This window comes from Rhinoraja longicauda, chromosome 8, assembly GCF_053455715.1.
Source record: "Rhinoraja longicauda isolate Sanriku21f chromosome 8, sRhiLon1.1, whole genome shotgun sequence".
NCBI lineage: Eukaryota > Metazoa > Chordata > Chondrichthyes > Rajiformes > Arhynchobatidae > Rhinoraja > Rhinoraja longicauda.
In genome coordinates, this window is record NC_135960.1 from 42095678 (window position 1) to 42111860 (window position 16183).

At 46.7% G+C, this 16183-nt stretch overlaps 1 protein-coding gene across 1 annotated transcript in view; it reads left to right on the forward strand.

The window, feature by feature from the left end:
- Positions 1-268: 268 nt before the first annotated feature.
- The window catches only part of LOC144595883 (transmembrane protein 41A-like), a 33926-nt gene continuing 18011 nt past the window's right edge, over positions 269-16183 (forward strand). Inside the window, exon 1 of the mRNA XM_078403722.1 lies at positions 269-434. Coding sequence (XP_078259848.1) covers positions 298-434 — 137 coding nt within the window. The 5' untranslated portion in view covers positions 269-297. The remainder of the gene's footprint in view (positions 435-16183) is intronic.

A 16183-nucleotide genomic window follows, 5' to 3' on the forward strand; every position in this document is an offset into this window, starting at 1 on the left:
GTGACGCGCCGGTCACGGGGACGCGCCCGGTGGTGATGACGCGCCAGTCACAGGCGCGCACGCCTGGAGTGATGACACGGCGGTCACGGGCACGCGTCCGCGCCCTGGTAGAGTGATGACGTGCCGGTCGCGCGCGCGCACGGCTGGAGTGATGAAGAGCCGGTCACGGTTTGGTCACGGGCACGCGCCCTGCTGGAGTGATGAGGCGAAGGTCGCGCGCGGTCAGATCGCTGCTCTCTCTGTGGCGGCGCGGTGCTTGGTGTCGAGCGGTCGTCCATCCTCACCGAGCCAGGGTTCATGTCGGCCAAATCTCCTGTTAGCCTGTTGCTAATATTCGGCTCCGCCACCTTCTACCTGTACTTGCTGTCCAGGAACCTGCCTCATGCGACGTATAAGCGGGAGCCGCTGAGCGAGGAAGAGAGCCAGGAACAGAGGTAGGCCCCGGGGTCCAGGTCCACGGCCGCACCCCCTCCCTCATATCTGACAGCAGATGCTCTGCAGCCCCGAGTTAAATCCGATTGCCGGTGTAGAACTCTGGGCAGTGTCTGTGGGTGAAGAAGCCCGGTAAAAAAGCACAAGGCAAATTCCTTGTATGTATACATATTTGGCTAATAACATGTATTCAATTCAATTACCTCTTCCGATCGATGATCCTTCATCGGAACCTCATTGAATTGTAGGAAACCCGCAGCCGAGTTTCGTTCGGCGAGCGCCCGAAGCCAACAATTCAATAAATGGTAACCTGAGCTCCACAAACTTAAATCTGGGGAGTAATTCGTGTCGCCTTAAATATATCAGAAACGTGAGACTGGTTGTGTATCGCCACCCATCGCATTTTAAAACGTCCCGGCAATAGGAATTATGTTGGCCCGACGTCAGGACAGTGGTGTTCCTCATCTTGGAGTAACAATCTAATTTTGTTTTTAAATTGTTAATGGAACCAGTTTCCGCTAACTTTTCGGATGCAAGCCGGAATATTAGCAAAAAGTATCCTCTCTTCCATGTTGTTTAATTATTATTTATAATCTGAGGCTTCTGTTTGCAAAATACTTTTTTCAACTATATCAAAACTTCATGAAACTTAAATGAAAATCTCAAAGGCCATTTCTGTTCTGAAAACTTCTAAAGTTTTGTCGATGTGATGCAACTAATTTAAAATTTTAGTATTAAGTAAATACTGTTCTTGCAGTTCCAATTGCCTGTACTTTTGTTGGATTATATATTTGCTTTTCAAAAGAATGATTATTGTGAGCCAAAACTGCAAACTTGTGTTCATTGATGAAATGGTTGTAGCAGGAGTTATCCAGGAGAGTATGTCTTGGGGAATCGAATCAAATCACCTTAAAACCTGGAAAGTCATGTGGTTACAAATGTGTGAATTATTATTTTTACTTTTAGCTAAGTAGTCGTTCTTGGGACAAAAATCAAAATGTTAGAGGAACTCATCAGGCCAGGTAGCATCTGTGATTGGACATTGACATACAATGTTTCCATTTTTTATCCTAAACATTGCCCATTTCACTCATAGATGCTGCCTGACCTGCTGAGCTCCTCCAGTGCACCATCTACAATCTCTTATGTCTCCATGGTCTTTATTTGAACAGCTCATTGATATATATTTCAGCATTCGCTATTTTTATGTGAACTTTAACTGAGGGGAATTAAGGACGTTATCTTCTTGCAAAAATAAATCCTTTTCACCATAAACAATGTCATTTACAGTTTCAGCAGAAAGTAATCATAGTTAAGGGAATGCTTTTGTACTGTGCCCCTGTGAATTGAAAAGTGCCAGCAAGACAATTAGACTTTGCCCTACCAGATGTAAGTTATGGCTATAGAGAACTAAACAGTAGAATGCAATATTATACGATCTGTTAATTTGACTCTAGATCATATCACTGATGGACTTGTTCTTTGATATTTTGGCATCACTAAGTGTGTTGCTTCCTTGGGCTCTTGCAGCCTTTCTGGTAAAGGTACTCGCACAGTACCGTTGGACAGTGATTCATCGATTTAGCCCTGATCAACAGAGAGGGATTTTCAAATCAGTGTGGTGTGCATCCTGGAGTGGGGGACTTGCAGATGATAATGTTTATGTGCATCTAAAAAAAGACATACTGTGCTGGAGTAACCCAGCGGATCAGGCACCATCTCTGGATAATGTGGATGGTGATGTTTTGAGTTGGGACCCCTCTTACACTGCACCTCCTGCCCATGCCTTCTTTGGTGGTAGAAGTTATGGGTTTGGAAGGTGCTGTCAGAGTACTCTAGGTGAGTAATTGTAGTGGCTTTTATAGATGACATACACTGTGGCCACAACATGGCGAAGAAGGGAATGAATCATTTGGGCACCTGATGAGCAATCAATTGGATACCTTACTGCTAGTTATAGTTCAGTTACTGTATAGGACTCGGATGCAGTGTCACACTCTTCCCCAGGGGAGGGGGAATGAGAGTAGAACTGCGGTTTAGTACAAGTTTAGAAGGATGAGGGGAGACCTCATTGAAACTTACCTAATAGTGAAAGGCCTGGATAGAGTGGATGTGAAGAGGATGTTTCCACTGGTGCGAGAGTCGAGGACCAGAGGCTGTAGCCTCAAGATAAAAGGACATACCTTTAGAAAGGAGATGAGGAACTGCTTTAGTCAGTGGGTGGTAGATCTATGGAATTCATCTGTGGAGGCTGTTAATACCTATTTGTACGGTGGAGAGTGATCAATTCTTGATTTGAATGGCTGTTGGGGGTTATGGGGAGTAGGCAGGAGAATGGATTGAGAGAGATTGATAGATCAGCCATGATTAAATGGCTGAGTAGACTTGATGGGCCGAATGGGCTAATTCTGCTCCTGGAGCGTATGAAGTTACGGGACACTGAAGAGGGATGGGTGAGGGATCCCTCTATGCCAGCAGGGGGGGGCAATGTGGGGGATGCTGCCTTTGCAAGAGCTAGGGTGGGAGGTGTAGTCCAGAAAACTATGGGAGTCAGTGAGTTTATAGTAAATGTCCCCTGTGATGGATACAGAGAGATCGAGAGAGGTGTCAGAGATGGTCTGAGTGACTTGGAGGGTAGGGTGGAAGTTAATGGTCAGGCCAATGAAAGTAACGGGTTCTGCATGGGTGCAGGGGGCAGTCATGATGCTGTTGCCAATGTTGCGGAGAAAGAGTGGGGGGGGGGGGGGGGGTGTCAATGTACAATTGGAAAATGGAAGTGCCCATGGCTGCACTTTGAACTTGAGGAAAGTGAATAGTGGAGAGTAGAGTGTTAGTGGAGAGAAACCTTTTTTTTGGGTCTCTGGGAACTGGAGGGCCCCGACATCGTGATGGGGAATGAAGGTGGAAAGGGACTGGATATCTCTGGTGAAAATGAGGCATGGCATTGAAAGTTATTGAAAGGTGGAAGAGCACATGAAATGTCTTGGATGTAGGTCTCAAAGGAGTGGGGGTACATCCCTCTCTCCTGCTGCTGTTTCTTGCTATTGGTGGTGGCTTCGTCTGCTCTCCACTCGACCTCCTCCATCTAGTCTAGTTAGCCTCTTCCCAGGCCCCACCTCCTCCTCTACTTTTAGTGTCTCACACTAGATAAGCTAAACTTGTACAAAATTCTGCTTGGGAATCTTCCTTCATTGTCTTGTATGCCTTGTGCTCTCCTGCTTACTGAACTACAGTGCCCTCCATAATGTTTGGGACAAAGACCCATCATTTATTTATTTGCCTCTGTACTCCATAATTTGAGATTTGCAATAGAAAAAATCACATTTGGTTAAAGTGCACATTGTTAGATTTTAATAAAGGGTATTTTTACACATTTTGGTTTCACCATGTAGAAATTACAGCTGTGTTTATACATAGTCCCCCCATTTCAGGGCACCATAATGTTTGGGACACAATGTCATGTAAATGAAAGTAGTTATGTTTAGTATTTTGTTGCATATCCTTTGCATGCAATGACTGCTTGAAGTCTGCAATTCATAGACATCACCAGTTGCTGGGTGTCTTCTCTGGTGATGCTCTGCGAGGCCAGTATTGCAGCCATCTTTAGCTTATGCTTGTTTTGGGGGCTAGGCCCCTTTCAGTTTTCTCTTTGGCACATAAAAGGCATGCTCAATTGGGTTCAGATCGGGTGATTGACTTGGCCACTCAAGAATTGACCATTTTTTAGCTTTGAAAAATTCCTTTGTTGCTTTAGCGGTGTGTTTGGGATTATTGATTGGCTGTAGAGTGAACCACCAGCCAATGAGTTTTGAGGCGTTTGTTTGAACTTGAGCAGATAGGATGTGTCTATATACTTCAGAATTCATTATTCTACTACCATCAGCAGTTGTGTCATCAATGAAGATAAGTGAGCCAGTACCTTCAGCAGCCAGACATGCCCAGGCCATAACAACCCCACCACCGTGTGTTCGCAGATGAGCTGGTATGCTTTGGATCTTGAGCAGTTCCTTCTCTCCTCCATGCTTTGCTCTTGCCATCACTCTGATATGTTAATCTTTGTCTCATCTGTCCACAAGACCTTTTTCCAGAACTGTGGTTGCTCTTTTAAGTACTTGGCAAACTGTAACCTGGCCATTGTTGTGACTAACCAAGTCAAGTCAAGTTTATTTGTCACATACACATATACGATATGCAGTGAAATGAAAGCGGCAATGCCTGCGGATTGTGCACAAAGAATTACAGTTACAGCATATAAATAAAGTTAATAAGTTACTATAGTGTAGACAAAAATTTAGTCTCTGGAGTTATAAAAGTTGACAGTCCTGATGGCCTGTGGGAAGAAACTCCGTCTCATCCTCTTCGTTTTCACAGCGTGACAGCTGAGGCGTTTGCCTGATCGTAGCATCTGGAACAGTCCGTTACTGGGGTGGCAGGGGTCCCTCATGATCTTGCTTGCTCTGGATCTGCACCTCCTGATGTATAGGTCCTGCAGGGGGACGAGTGTAGTTCCCATGGTGCGTTCTGCCGAACGGACTACTCTCTGCAGGGCCATCCTGTCCTGGGCAGAGCTGTTCCCAAACCAGATTGTAATGTTGCCGGACAGGATGCTCTCTACAGCCCCAGAGTAGAAGCAATGAAGGATCCTCAGAGACACTCTGAATTTCCTCAGTTGTCTAAGGTGGTAAAGGTGCTGCTTTGCCTTACCCACCAGTGCGGCAATGTGCGTTGCCCATGTCAGATCCTCTGTGATGCGGACTCCCAAGTATTTAAAACTGCTCACCCTATCCACAGTAGACCCATTTATCTCCAGTGGCGTGTACGTCCTTGGATGTTTAGCCCTTCTAAAGTCCACAATCAGCTCCTTCGTTTTAGTGACATTCAAGAGGAGGCTATTGTCCTGACACCAGAGTGCCAGATCATCCACCTCCTCCCGGTAGGGCTTTTCATCGTTGTTGGAGATCCGGCCCTCCACCACAGTGTCATCAGCAAAGTTGATGATGGAGTTTGAGCTGAACCTGGCCCCACAGTCATGTGTGTACAGGGAGTACAGTAGGGGGCTAAGGACGCAACCCTGGGGGGATCCTATGTTCAGGGTGAGGGAGCTAGATGTGTGTTCCCCCATCCTGACCACTTGGGGCCTGGTGGTGAGAAAGTCCAGGACCCAGGCACACAGAGGGGTGCTAAGCCCCAGTTCCAGCAGCTTCTCAACCAGTCTGCTGGGGACTATTGTGTTGAATGCTGAACTAAAGTCAATGAACAGCATCCTCACATAGCCCCCCTGGCTGTCCAGATGAGAGAGAGCGGTGTGCAGAACCTGGGAGACCGATTCATCCGTGGACCTGTTCGGACGGTATGCGAACTGCAGTGGGTCCATATTGCGAGGAAGGAGGGCGCAGATGTGCTTCTTGACTAGCCTCTCAAAGCATTTCATGACAACCGAGGTGAGGGCCACCGGTCGGTAGTCATTTAAACACGCTGGAGAGGAATTCTTTGGCACCGATACAATGATGGATCTTTTGAAGCATGCAGGGACCACGGACTTGGCCAAGGAGAGGTTGAATATTGTGGTGAGCACTGGAGCAAGCTGAGTAGCACAAGACGTTAGCACTCGCCCAGATATACCATCTGGGCCTCCAGCTTTCCTCGTGCTCGCACGCGTCAGAGCCCACCTCACCTCATGCTCGGACACCGAGAATGTGTGCACATCCCCGGCGGTGGATCCCCCTCCAGCCTCGCTAGCCAGCGCCCCCTCGGTGCTGTTTTTAGACGGCGAGCTAGGGGTGATGTTACCCGTCTCAAACCGTGCATAAAAAGAGTTCAGGTCATCAGCTAAGGAGGAGCCGGCACTTCCGGTTGAGGGGGTGCTGGACCGGTAGCTATTATAGTCCGTAGCCCCCGCCTAAGGCATCTGGTGTCCTGCTGCTCCATCTGTGACTCCATCTTGTCCCGGTATCTCCTTTTTGCATCCTTCACTGCCCTTCGCAGTCGGTAGGACTCTCCCTTGTAGTCGTCCATGTTGCCGGATGCCAGGCCAGAGTTGTAAGCAGCGGTGCGAGCATTCAAGGCCACGCGAATAGACCTGTCCACCCAGGGTTTTTGGTTAGGGAAGATACCGACCCTTACCGTGGGGACGATGGTATCGGCTATTGTGGCAATGAAGTCCGTAACCGCTTCTGCAAACTCATTGACGTCTCTGGAACTTGCTTGGAACATATTCCAGTCGACATCGCCCAGTGTATCTTGCAGCATGGCCTCTGAATGATCAGCCCACCGCTTTACATCCCTTGTCACTGTCGTTTCCCATACTATCCGTTGTTTATACTCCGGCAGCAGGAAAATGGCAGCATGGTCAGATTTTCCAAAAGGAGGGAGAGAAACGGCCTTGTAGCCTTTCCTGAACGGCGTGTAGCAGTGGTCCAAAGTTCTTTCCCCCCTGGTGACACACGTGATGTGTTGGTAGAAGTTGGGCATGACCTTTTTGAGATTTCCCCTATTACCAGTGGTTTGCATCTTGCAGTGTAGCCTCTGTATTTCTGTTCATGAAGTCTTCTGTGGACAGTGGTTATTGACAAATCCACTCCTGACTCCTAAAGAGTGTTTCTGATCTGTCGGACAGGGGTTTGGGGATTTTTCTCTATTATAGAGAATTCTTCTGTCATCAGCTGTGGAGGTCTTCCTTGGCCTTTGCGATTAGTAAGCTCACCAGCTCTCTTTCTTCTTAATGATGTTCCAAACAGTTGATTTTAGTAAGCCACAGGTTTGGCTGATGTCTCTAACAATTTTATTTTTGTTCTCAGTCTCATAATGGCTACTTTGTGTCGAACGGAGGAGGCGTATTCCGACACATAAGCCAATTGTCTCTGTTGCCGCGCAGACCACGGATCCGAAACCTTGGCGAACGCAAAGGTGAGTGGCTTGTGGTCTGTGAATGCGGTGAAGGGTCTCCCCTCTAGGAAGTACCGAAAGTGGCGTACCGTGAGGTAGAGGGCGAGGAGCTCCCGGTCGAACGCGCTGTAATGCCGTTGGGCCCCGCTGAGGTGCCTGCTAAAGAAGGCGAGTGGCCGCCAACACCCGTCGATGTGCTGCTCTAGCACCGCACCGACCGCCACCTCAGAAGCGTCCACGGTCAGGGCGGTTGGGGCATCCTCCTTAGGATGGACGAGCATCGTGGCCCTGGCCAGGGCCTCCTTAGCCTGCTCAAAGGCCGCTCCTGCTTCGTCGTCCCACTCGACCTCCTTGCGGCGACCAGCCATGAGGTGGAAGAGTGGGCGCATAGTTCCTGCGCAGGGACGCACACCGATCACTTCTCCAGCGGCCGTACGAGGGCCCCTTCCGGGTCCTGCAACACGGCTCGGCCACATTCGTTCTGGACATGGGGGGTCGCAGAGAGACTGTTTCGGTCGCACGGCTGAAGCCGGCACACGTGGACATTGATCGGCCGGTGCCGGTTGCGCAGCCCCGCCCGCGCGGTCGCCCCCCGTCCAAGCTACCCCCTCCAGTGTCTGCTACGACCCCTCCACCTGTCGGTCAGTCGCCGGTCCCTGCGCCGGTCATGGTGCGCACCCGGGCTGGTCGCCTCGTGCGCCCTCCTGTCCGTTTTGTACCTCCGTTTCTTGGGGGGGGTCCTGTGGCGGATCAGGCCACTCCTTGGGTCAGCCCCCTCGTTACGTGACGGACAGGCGTAAGGGGTTAAAAGCGTGACCAGGGGGAGGCGTGGCGCTTCCCGAGGGGAACTACGCTGTGGGCTGGAGCTCGCAGCCTAATAAAAGAATCTTACTAAAAACTGCCTGGCGTCTTGCCTTTTCTCTGGCCTCCGCCAGGCCACTACAACTTTGACTTTCATTGACACCACTTTGGTCCTCATGTTGATAAACAGCAATAAAAGTTTCCAAACGTGATGGAAAGACTGGAGGAAAGACTAGGTACTGAGAGCTCTCTTATACCTGCATTAAGGGGGGGGGAGGGCTATGTATAAACACAGCTGTAATTTCTACATGGTGAAACCAAAATGTACAAAAATACCCTTTAATAAAATCTGACAATGTGCACTTTAACCACATGTGATTTTTTTTCTCCATTACAAATTTCAAATTGTGGAGTACAGAGGCAAATAAATAAATGATGGGATTTTGTCCCAAACATTATGGAGGACACTGTATACTGGTACCTTTTTTGAGAATGCCTAATTTTTAATGACCACGTTATTTCAGACCTCTCAATGATCTTATCTATCTTCTATCTATAACATCAGGGATCTAATGTTGAGGCTTGAAAAGGTGCTGATAAGGCTGCATTTGGAATATTGTAGTTGGCATGGTTATAAAGTTTGTGGGTGACCCCCAACGTTAGTAGTATAGTGGACAATGAAGAAGGATGTACAAGATTTGGATCAACCAGGAATGTTAGCCAAGGAACGGCACATGGAATCTATCTGATAGGTTTGAAGAGTTGCACATAGAAACATAGAAAACAGGTGCAGGAGGAGGCCATTTGGCCCTTAGAGTCAGGACTGCCATTCATTGTGATCATGGCTGATCATCCACAATCCGTAACCTATGACTGCCTTGTCCCCATATCGCCTGATTCCACTAGCCCCTAGAGCTCCATCTAACTCTTTTAAATTCATCCAGTTGGCCTTCACTGTCTTCTGTGGCAGAGAATTCCACAAATTTACAACTCTGTATGAAAAAGTTTTTTCTCACCTCAGTTTTAAATGGCCTCCCCTTTATTCTTAGACTGTAGCCCCTGGTTCTGGACTCACCCAACATTGGGAACATTTTTCCTGCGTCTAGCTTGTCCAGTCCTTTCATAATTTTATACGTCTCTATAAGATCCCCTCTCATCCTAAACTCCAGCGAATACAAGCCCATTCTTTCCAATCTTTCCACATATGACAGTCCCTCCATCCCAGGGATTAACCTCGTGAACCTACGTTGCACTGCCTCAATAGCAAGGATGCCCTTCCTCAAATTAGGAGCCCAAAACTGCATGCAATACTCCAGATGTGGTCTCACCAGGGCCCTATACAACTGCAGAAGGACCTCTTTACTCCTATACTCAAATCGTCTCGTCATGAAGGCCAACATGCCATTAGCTTTCTTCACTGCCTGCTGTACCTGCACGCTTACTTTCAGTGACTAGTGTACAAGGACACCCAGGTCTCGTTGCGCTTCCCCTTTACCTAATCTGACACCATTGATTGAGATAATAATCTGCCTCCTTGTTTTTGCCGCCAAAGTGGGCAACCTCAAGTGGATAATCTACATTACACTTCATCTGCCCACTCACACAACCTGTTCAAGTCACCCTGCAACTTAACATCCTCTTCGCAGTTCACACTGCCACCCAGCTTTGTGTCATCTGCAAACTTGCTAATGTTACTTCTAATTCCATCATCCAAATCATTAATTTACAATTGTAAATAGTTGTGTCCCCAGCACCGACCTTGCGGCACTCCACTCGCCACTGCCTGCCATTCTGATAAGGACCCATTTATTCCTACTCTTTGCTTCCTGTCCGCGAACCAATTCTCTATCCATGGCAATACCGTACCCATAATACCATGTGCTCTAATTTTGCCCACCGATCTCCTGTGTGGGACCTTATCAAAGGCTTTCTGAAAGTCCAGATACACTACATCCACTGGCTCTCCCTCCCATTTTACTTGTCACATCCTCAAAAAATTCCAGAAGATTAGTCAAGCAGGATTTCCCCTTCATAAATCCATGCTGACTTGGACCAATCCTTTTATGGCTGTCCAAATGTGCCTTGATTACCTCTTTAATGATTGACTCCAACATCTTCCCCACCACCGATGGCTAACTGGTCTGTAATTCCCTGTTTTTGCTCTCGCTCCTTTCTTGATAAGTGGGATAACATTAGCCAGCCTCCAATCCACAGGAACTGATCCTGAATCTATAGAACATTGAAAATTGATCAGCAATGCGTCCACTATTTCTAGAGCCACCTCTTTGAGTACCCTTGGATGCAGACCATCAGGCCCTGGGGATTTATCAGCCTTCAGTCCCTTCAGTCTATTACTATTTCTCGCCTAATACAAATTTATTTCAGTTCCTCTGTCTTCCTAGATCCTCCGTCCTCTAGTACATCTGGGAGATTGTGTCTTCCTTAGTGAAGACAGAACCGAAGTACCTGTTCATTTCTTTTGCCATTTCCTTGTTACCCATAATAATTTCACCTGTTTTTGCCTCCAAGGGTCCCACATTTGTCTTTACTAATCTTTTTCTCTTAACATACCTAAAGAAGCTTTTACTATCCTTCTTTATGTTGATGGCCAGCTTCACCCTTGTACTTCGTATTTTCACCCTGTATTGCCCTTTTTGTTACCTTCTGTTGTCCTTTGAAAGTTCCTCAATCCTCTGGCTTCCCGCTACTCTTTGCTATGTTATACATCTTTTCTTTTAGTTTTATTCCATCTCTAACTTCCCTTGTCAGCCACGGTTGCCTCTTGCTCCCCTTAGAATCTTTCTTCCTCTTTGGAATGAAATGATCCTGCATCTTCTGGATTATGCCCAGAAATTCCTGCCATTCCTGTTCAACTGTCATTCCAGCTAGGATCTTTTTCCAGTCGACCTTGGCCAGCTCCTCTCTCATGCCTTCATAGTCCCCTTTGCTCAACTGCAACAACTTCTGATTTAAACTTCGCCCTCTCAAATTGCAGATTAAAACTAATCTTATTATGGTCACTACCTCCTAGTGGTTCCTTTACCTTGAGTTCCCTTATTAAATCTGGTTCATTGAATCATTAAATCCAGAATTGCCTTCTCTATGGTAGGCTACAGTACAAGTTACTCTAAGAATCCATCTCGGAGGCACTCAACAAACCCCCTTTCTTGGGGTCCAGAACCAACCTGATTTTCCCAGTCTACCTGCATATTTAAATCTCCCATAACCACAGTGGCATTACCTTTGTTACATGCCAGTTTTAACTCCTGCTGCAACTTATACCCTATATCCAGGCTACTGTTTGGGGGACTGTAGATAACTCCCATTAGTGTCTTCTTACCTTTATGGTCTTCTTACCTCTTACCTATATTGGACAGGAAAGGACTTGCACAATAAATGGCAGGGCCCTGGAAACGGTTGTATAACAGAGAACTCGGGTACAAGTACATAGTTTCCTGAAAGTGGCAACATGGGTGGACAGGGTTCTGAAGAAAGCATTTCACACCACCAGGATGAGAAACAGCTACTTTCCTACAACTATCAGATTCTTGAAGCCATCTGCACAATCCTAATTCTACAATGACAACGGAACACTGTGGACTACCTCTTGCATTACCATAGATTTGTTTTGATTATGTTTTACACCAATATGATGCTTTTTTGTACACTTTTTAAATGTCTTGTATAATTGTTATGGGGACGTGTTATTAGGATAAGTTGGGACTTTTTTCCCTGGAGCGTAGGAGGCTGTAGTGTGACCTTGTAGAGACCTCGAGAGGCGTAGATGGGTGAATGGTCAGTCTTTCTCCAGACTAGAGGAGTCTAAAACGAGAGAGCAAGGATTTAAGGTGAGAGGGGAAAGATTTATCCTGTGATTTAATGTTAACAATTTATTTTTCTTGAATGCTGTTCTTTATAATCTCGGAATGGTAATAAAGAATATGTAATTGAAAGATTCTATACACATACAAGTTAATATTTTGTAAGCAAGATATGGTTAAGCATGTTCTAAAATTTCACTTGCTTTCCACAAATCAAATTTGTGAGTATACAGAAGAAGCAGGTGTCGCAAACTTTAAGGAAGAATGTGGTAGATTGTTGGTGCAGGTATGAGGCAATTGATCAGGTGTGTGGCAAATACAGTTTGATACGATAGAACTTTATTTATCCCAGGAGGGAAATTGATCTGCCAACAGTCATAAAACTCAAGATATATGAAATTAAAGTGAGGAGTGTAAAGGATTGGGGATGTGTAAAGATTTATATGGGGGGGAGGGGAGTCAGTCTACCCCTCGACAGAAGTGGGAGGTGTTGTACAGTTTCATAGCCACAGGGAAGAAGGATATCCTGTGGTGTTCTGTACTGCATCTTGGTGGAACCAGTATGTTGCTGAAGGTACTCCTCAGGTTGATTAGTGTGTCATGGAGGGGGTGAGCTGTATTGTCCAAGATGCTCTGCAGTTTGAAGAACATCCTCCCCTCCAAGACCATCTCTCATGAATCCAACTCCACCCCCAGGACGGAGCCAGCCTTCCTGATGAGTTTGTTAATCATGTTGGTGTCCGCGTACTTCGCCCTGCTGCCCCAGCACACATCGAAGAAGATGGTACTGGCTACCACTGATTGGGAGAACATCTGCAACACCATACTGCAGACGTTGAAGGTGCGACACCTTCTCAAAAAGTACAGCCGGCTCTGTCCCTTGTACAGGGCCTCAGCGTTCCTGGACCAGTCCAGTTTACGTCCAGGTACGCTCCAAGGTATTTGTACTAAACTGTGCATCCACACCATTGAAGGAGACTGGGGACAGGGGTGTTCCTCTCCTCCTAAAGTCCACCACTAACTCCTTAGTCTTGGCAATGTTGAGCTGCAGGTGATTCAGCCCACACCACTCAACAAAGTCGTTGACTACACCTCTGTATTTGGCTTTCCTTCCCTCACTGATGCAGCCTACAATTGTAGAATCATCTGAAAACTTCCGCAGGTCCGTGTTATATCTGAAGTCCGAGGTGTAGATGGTGAACAGGAAGGGAGAGAGAACCGTCCCCTGTGGGGCCCATGTGTCGCTCACTACCATGTCCAAGACACAGTTCTATAACCTGACGTATTGTGGTCGTCCAGTCAGGTAGTTGGTGATCCAGGACACCAATGGAGCATCCACCTGCATTTCCGTCAGTTTGCTCCCCAGCAGTTCAGGCCGGATGGTGTTAAAAGCACTGGAGAAGTAAAAAACATAGTGCTTCCCGGCTTATCCAGGTGAGCATAGGAACGATGAAGCAGATGGATGATGGCGTCTTCAACCCCCATCTTTGTTTGGTAAGCGAACTGCAGGGGGTCCAGGTAGGGTTTAACCAGGGGTCGCAGGTGAGTGAGCACCAGCCTCTCCAGGGACTTCATGATGTGTGAAGTCAGTGCCATCGGTCTGTAGTCATTGGAGGAGCTGGGACGCATCCTAATGTTCCTTTGGTACAGGAACCAGGCAGGATGTCTTCCACATCAGAGGAACCCTCTTCATACTCAGGTTGAAGATATGCTGGATGACTCCGCACATGCCACACTGGCTGGCACATGCCTTGAGTACCCTAGGGCTGACACCATCGGGACCCGTGGCTTTACTTGGGCAGAGTCTGCTCAGCTCTTTCTTCACCTGCTCAGCTTTGATGGTCTGGTGTGACAAAGAAAGGGCAGAAGAAGTGGACCAGGGGTGTGGAGAGTCTGTCATGGAGCAGGGGGGAAGGTGGGCAAAGGCCCCTCCATCAAATCTGTTAAAAAGAACAGGTTTAGCTCGTTGGTCTATTCCTGATTGCTTTCCCTCCCCAGGCCACTAGTCTTCTTGTAGCCTGTAATGCTCTTCATACCGCTCCACACATCCCTCGTGTTGTTCTGCTGAAGTTTCAGCTCCAGCTTCTTCCTGTAGTCGTCCTTGCCCTGTCTTAGTCTCGCCTTCAGGTCTTTCTGCACTCGTTTCACCTCTTCCCTGTCACCATTCCTGAAGGCCCTCTCCTTCTGGTTGAGGAGGGCCTTTATGTCACTGGTGACCCAGAGCTTTTTGCTGGAGAAACCGTGTACAGTCTCCTCATGGACAACGTTATCCACTCAGAACAATATGTAGCTGGTAACATAATGTCCAACAGTCCATCAATGTCCTCCATGGGGACTACAGAGTGCATACCAGTCGGTGACCTCAAAACAGCCCTGTAAAACAATGTAGTTCATAGATCAATGTGGTTGTTTGTTTTGAACGCAAAGGTCCAGCAATAACATACAGATTTCCCCTCAATTAGTGAATTTTCACCTGAATTGTTGCGTTAAAGAAGAGTTTTATTTAATTTGTCTTGTAATGGTTTCTTTCAAACACGGGCCATTTAAAAAAAATAGTGAACATTTAAGTCATAGTGAGGAATCTATGTTGTATTTAAAATTTGATAAAACTCGTAGTTTGCCATCTGGCAATAATGGTTGTTGGATCAATGTTGTGTAGGATAAACCTTGTCAAAACAACTGCAATTTGCTTTTAAAATACTAGTCTTGCAGGGAAATGATGACCTATTTTCTGATGTATTTTTCTTGCATCTATAAAAATTATGCCTTTCATTTGACAAATTTTCAATAATGAAGGATTCTTGAGGAACCTAACTCCTTTGTTAATGATGAGTGACCCATAACATTTTGAGAGATGGGATGCAGAGACTAGACGCATGTATCTTTGAAAACCGCAGGACAAATTGGAATTATAGGTTTCCTACTTGAGCGGAAAAGCATTAAAGATATGAATTTTCAAGATTACATTTTGAATGAATGAATGCCTTTATTTGTCATTGAAAGCACTGCCTACAACAAAATTATTATTACCATTCCATTGGTGCATAATATACTAACATAAAAGCACAGGACACAATTTAAAAACAATGTTATTTAACTAGGACTTAAGATAAATAAATAATCAATATTGCAATATATCAATAAACAATGGTGATAGTAAGGTAAAATGCGAAATAAGTAGCAGCATGGAAGAGTGCAGCATGAGTAATACTCAGTAGCTTTTCATATTGAGTGTGCAGATTGCTTTGGGGAAGAAACTGTCTCTTAGTCTGGAGGTGCGTGTTTTGGCTGACCTATAACGCCTGCCAGAGGGCAACAGTTCAAACAGGTGGTGACCGGGGTGTGTGGAGTCTTTAATGATAATGGCTCTGCTGAGGTGGCGTGAGATGGCAATATCCTCCATCGAGGGCAGTGGCCAGCCGGTGATTCTCTCTGCTGTTTTTACCACTCTTTGGAGCGTTTTCTTATTTGCAGCAGAGCAGCTGGCATACCACACTGACATGCAATATGTCAGTAGACTCTCAATAGTCGCCCGATAGAAGGCCACCAGCAGCTCCTTCCTGGTGTTGTGCCTCCTGAGTACTCTCAGGAAATGGAGTCTCTGTTGTGCTCTCTTGACAGTTGCAGTGGTGTTGGCCGACCAGGAGAGGTCCTCAGATATGAGGACTCCTAGGAATTTAAAGGTCTGCGCCCTTTCCACCCACGCCCCATTTATGCAGAGCGGGGCAGGATCTGCGTCCCGTTTCCTCCTGAAATCAAGTATTAGCTCCTTTGTCTTGGTTGTGTTCAGTGTCAGGTTATTTACCGAGCACTACTTTGTCAGTCGCTGTATCTCATCCCTGTATGCTGACTCGTCCCCCCTAAGATAAGCCCGACGACAGTTGGGTCGTCAGCAAACTTAATAATCGTGTTGGATGCGTGGGCGGGTGTACAGTCATGGGTGTATAAGGAGCAAAGGAGTGGACTCGGCACACAGCCTTGAGTTGCGCCAGTGCTTAGTGTGATGGAGGGGGAGATGTACGGGGCGGTTTTAACTCTCTGTGGGCGGTTTGTGAGAAAGTCTTTGATCCATGTACAGATGGAGGGTGAGAGGCCTAGGCCAATCAGTTTGTTGATTAAAATGTCCGGAATGACTATTGAATGCTGAGCGATAATCAATGAATGACATCTTCACATAGCTTTCCCGATGTTCCAAGTGGGTCAGTGCGGTGTGAGTTGCTATGGCTACGGCGTCCTCAGTCGAT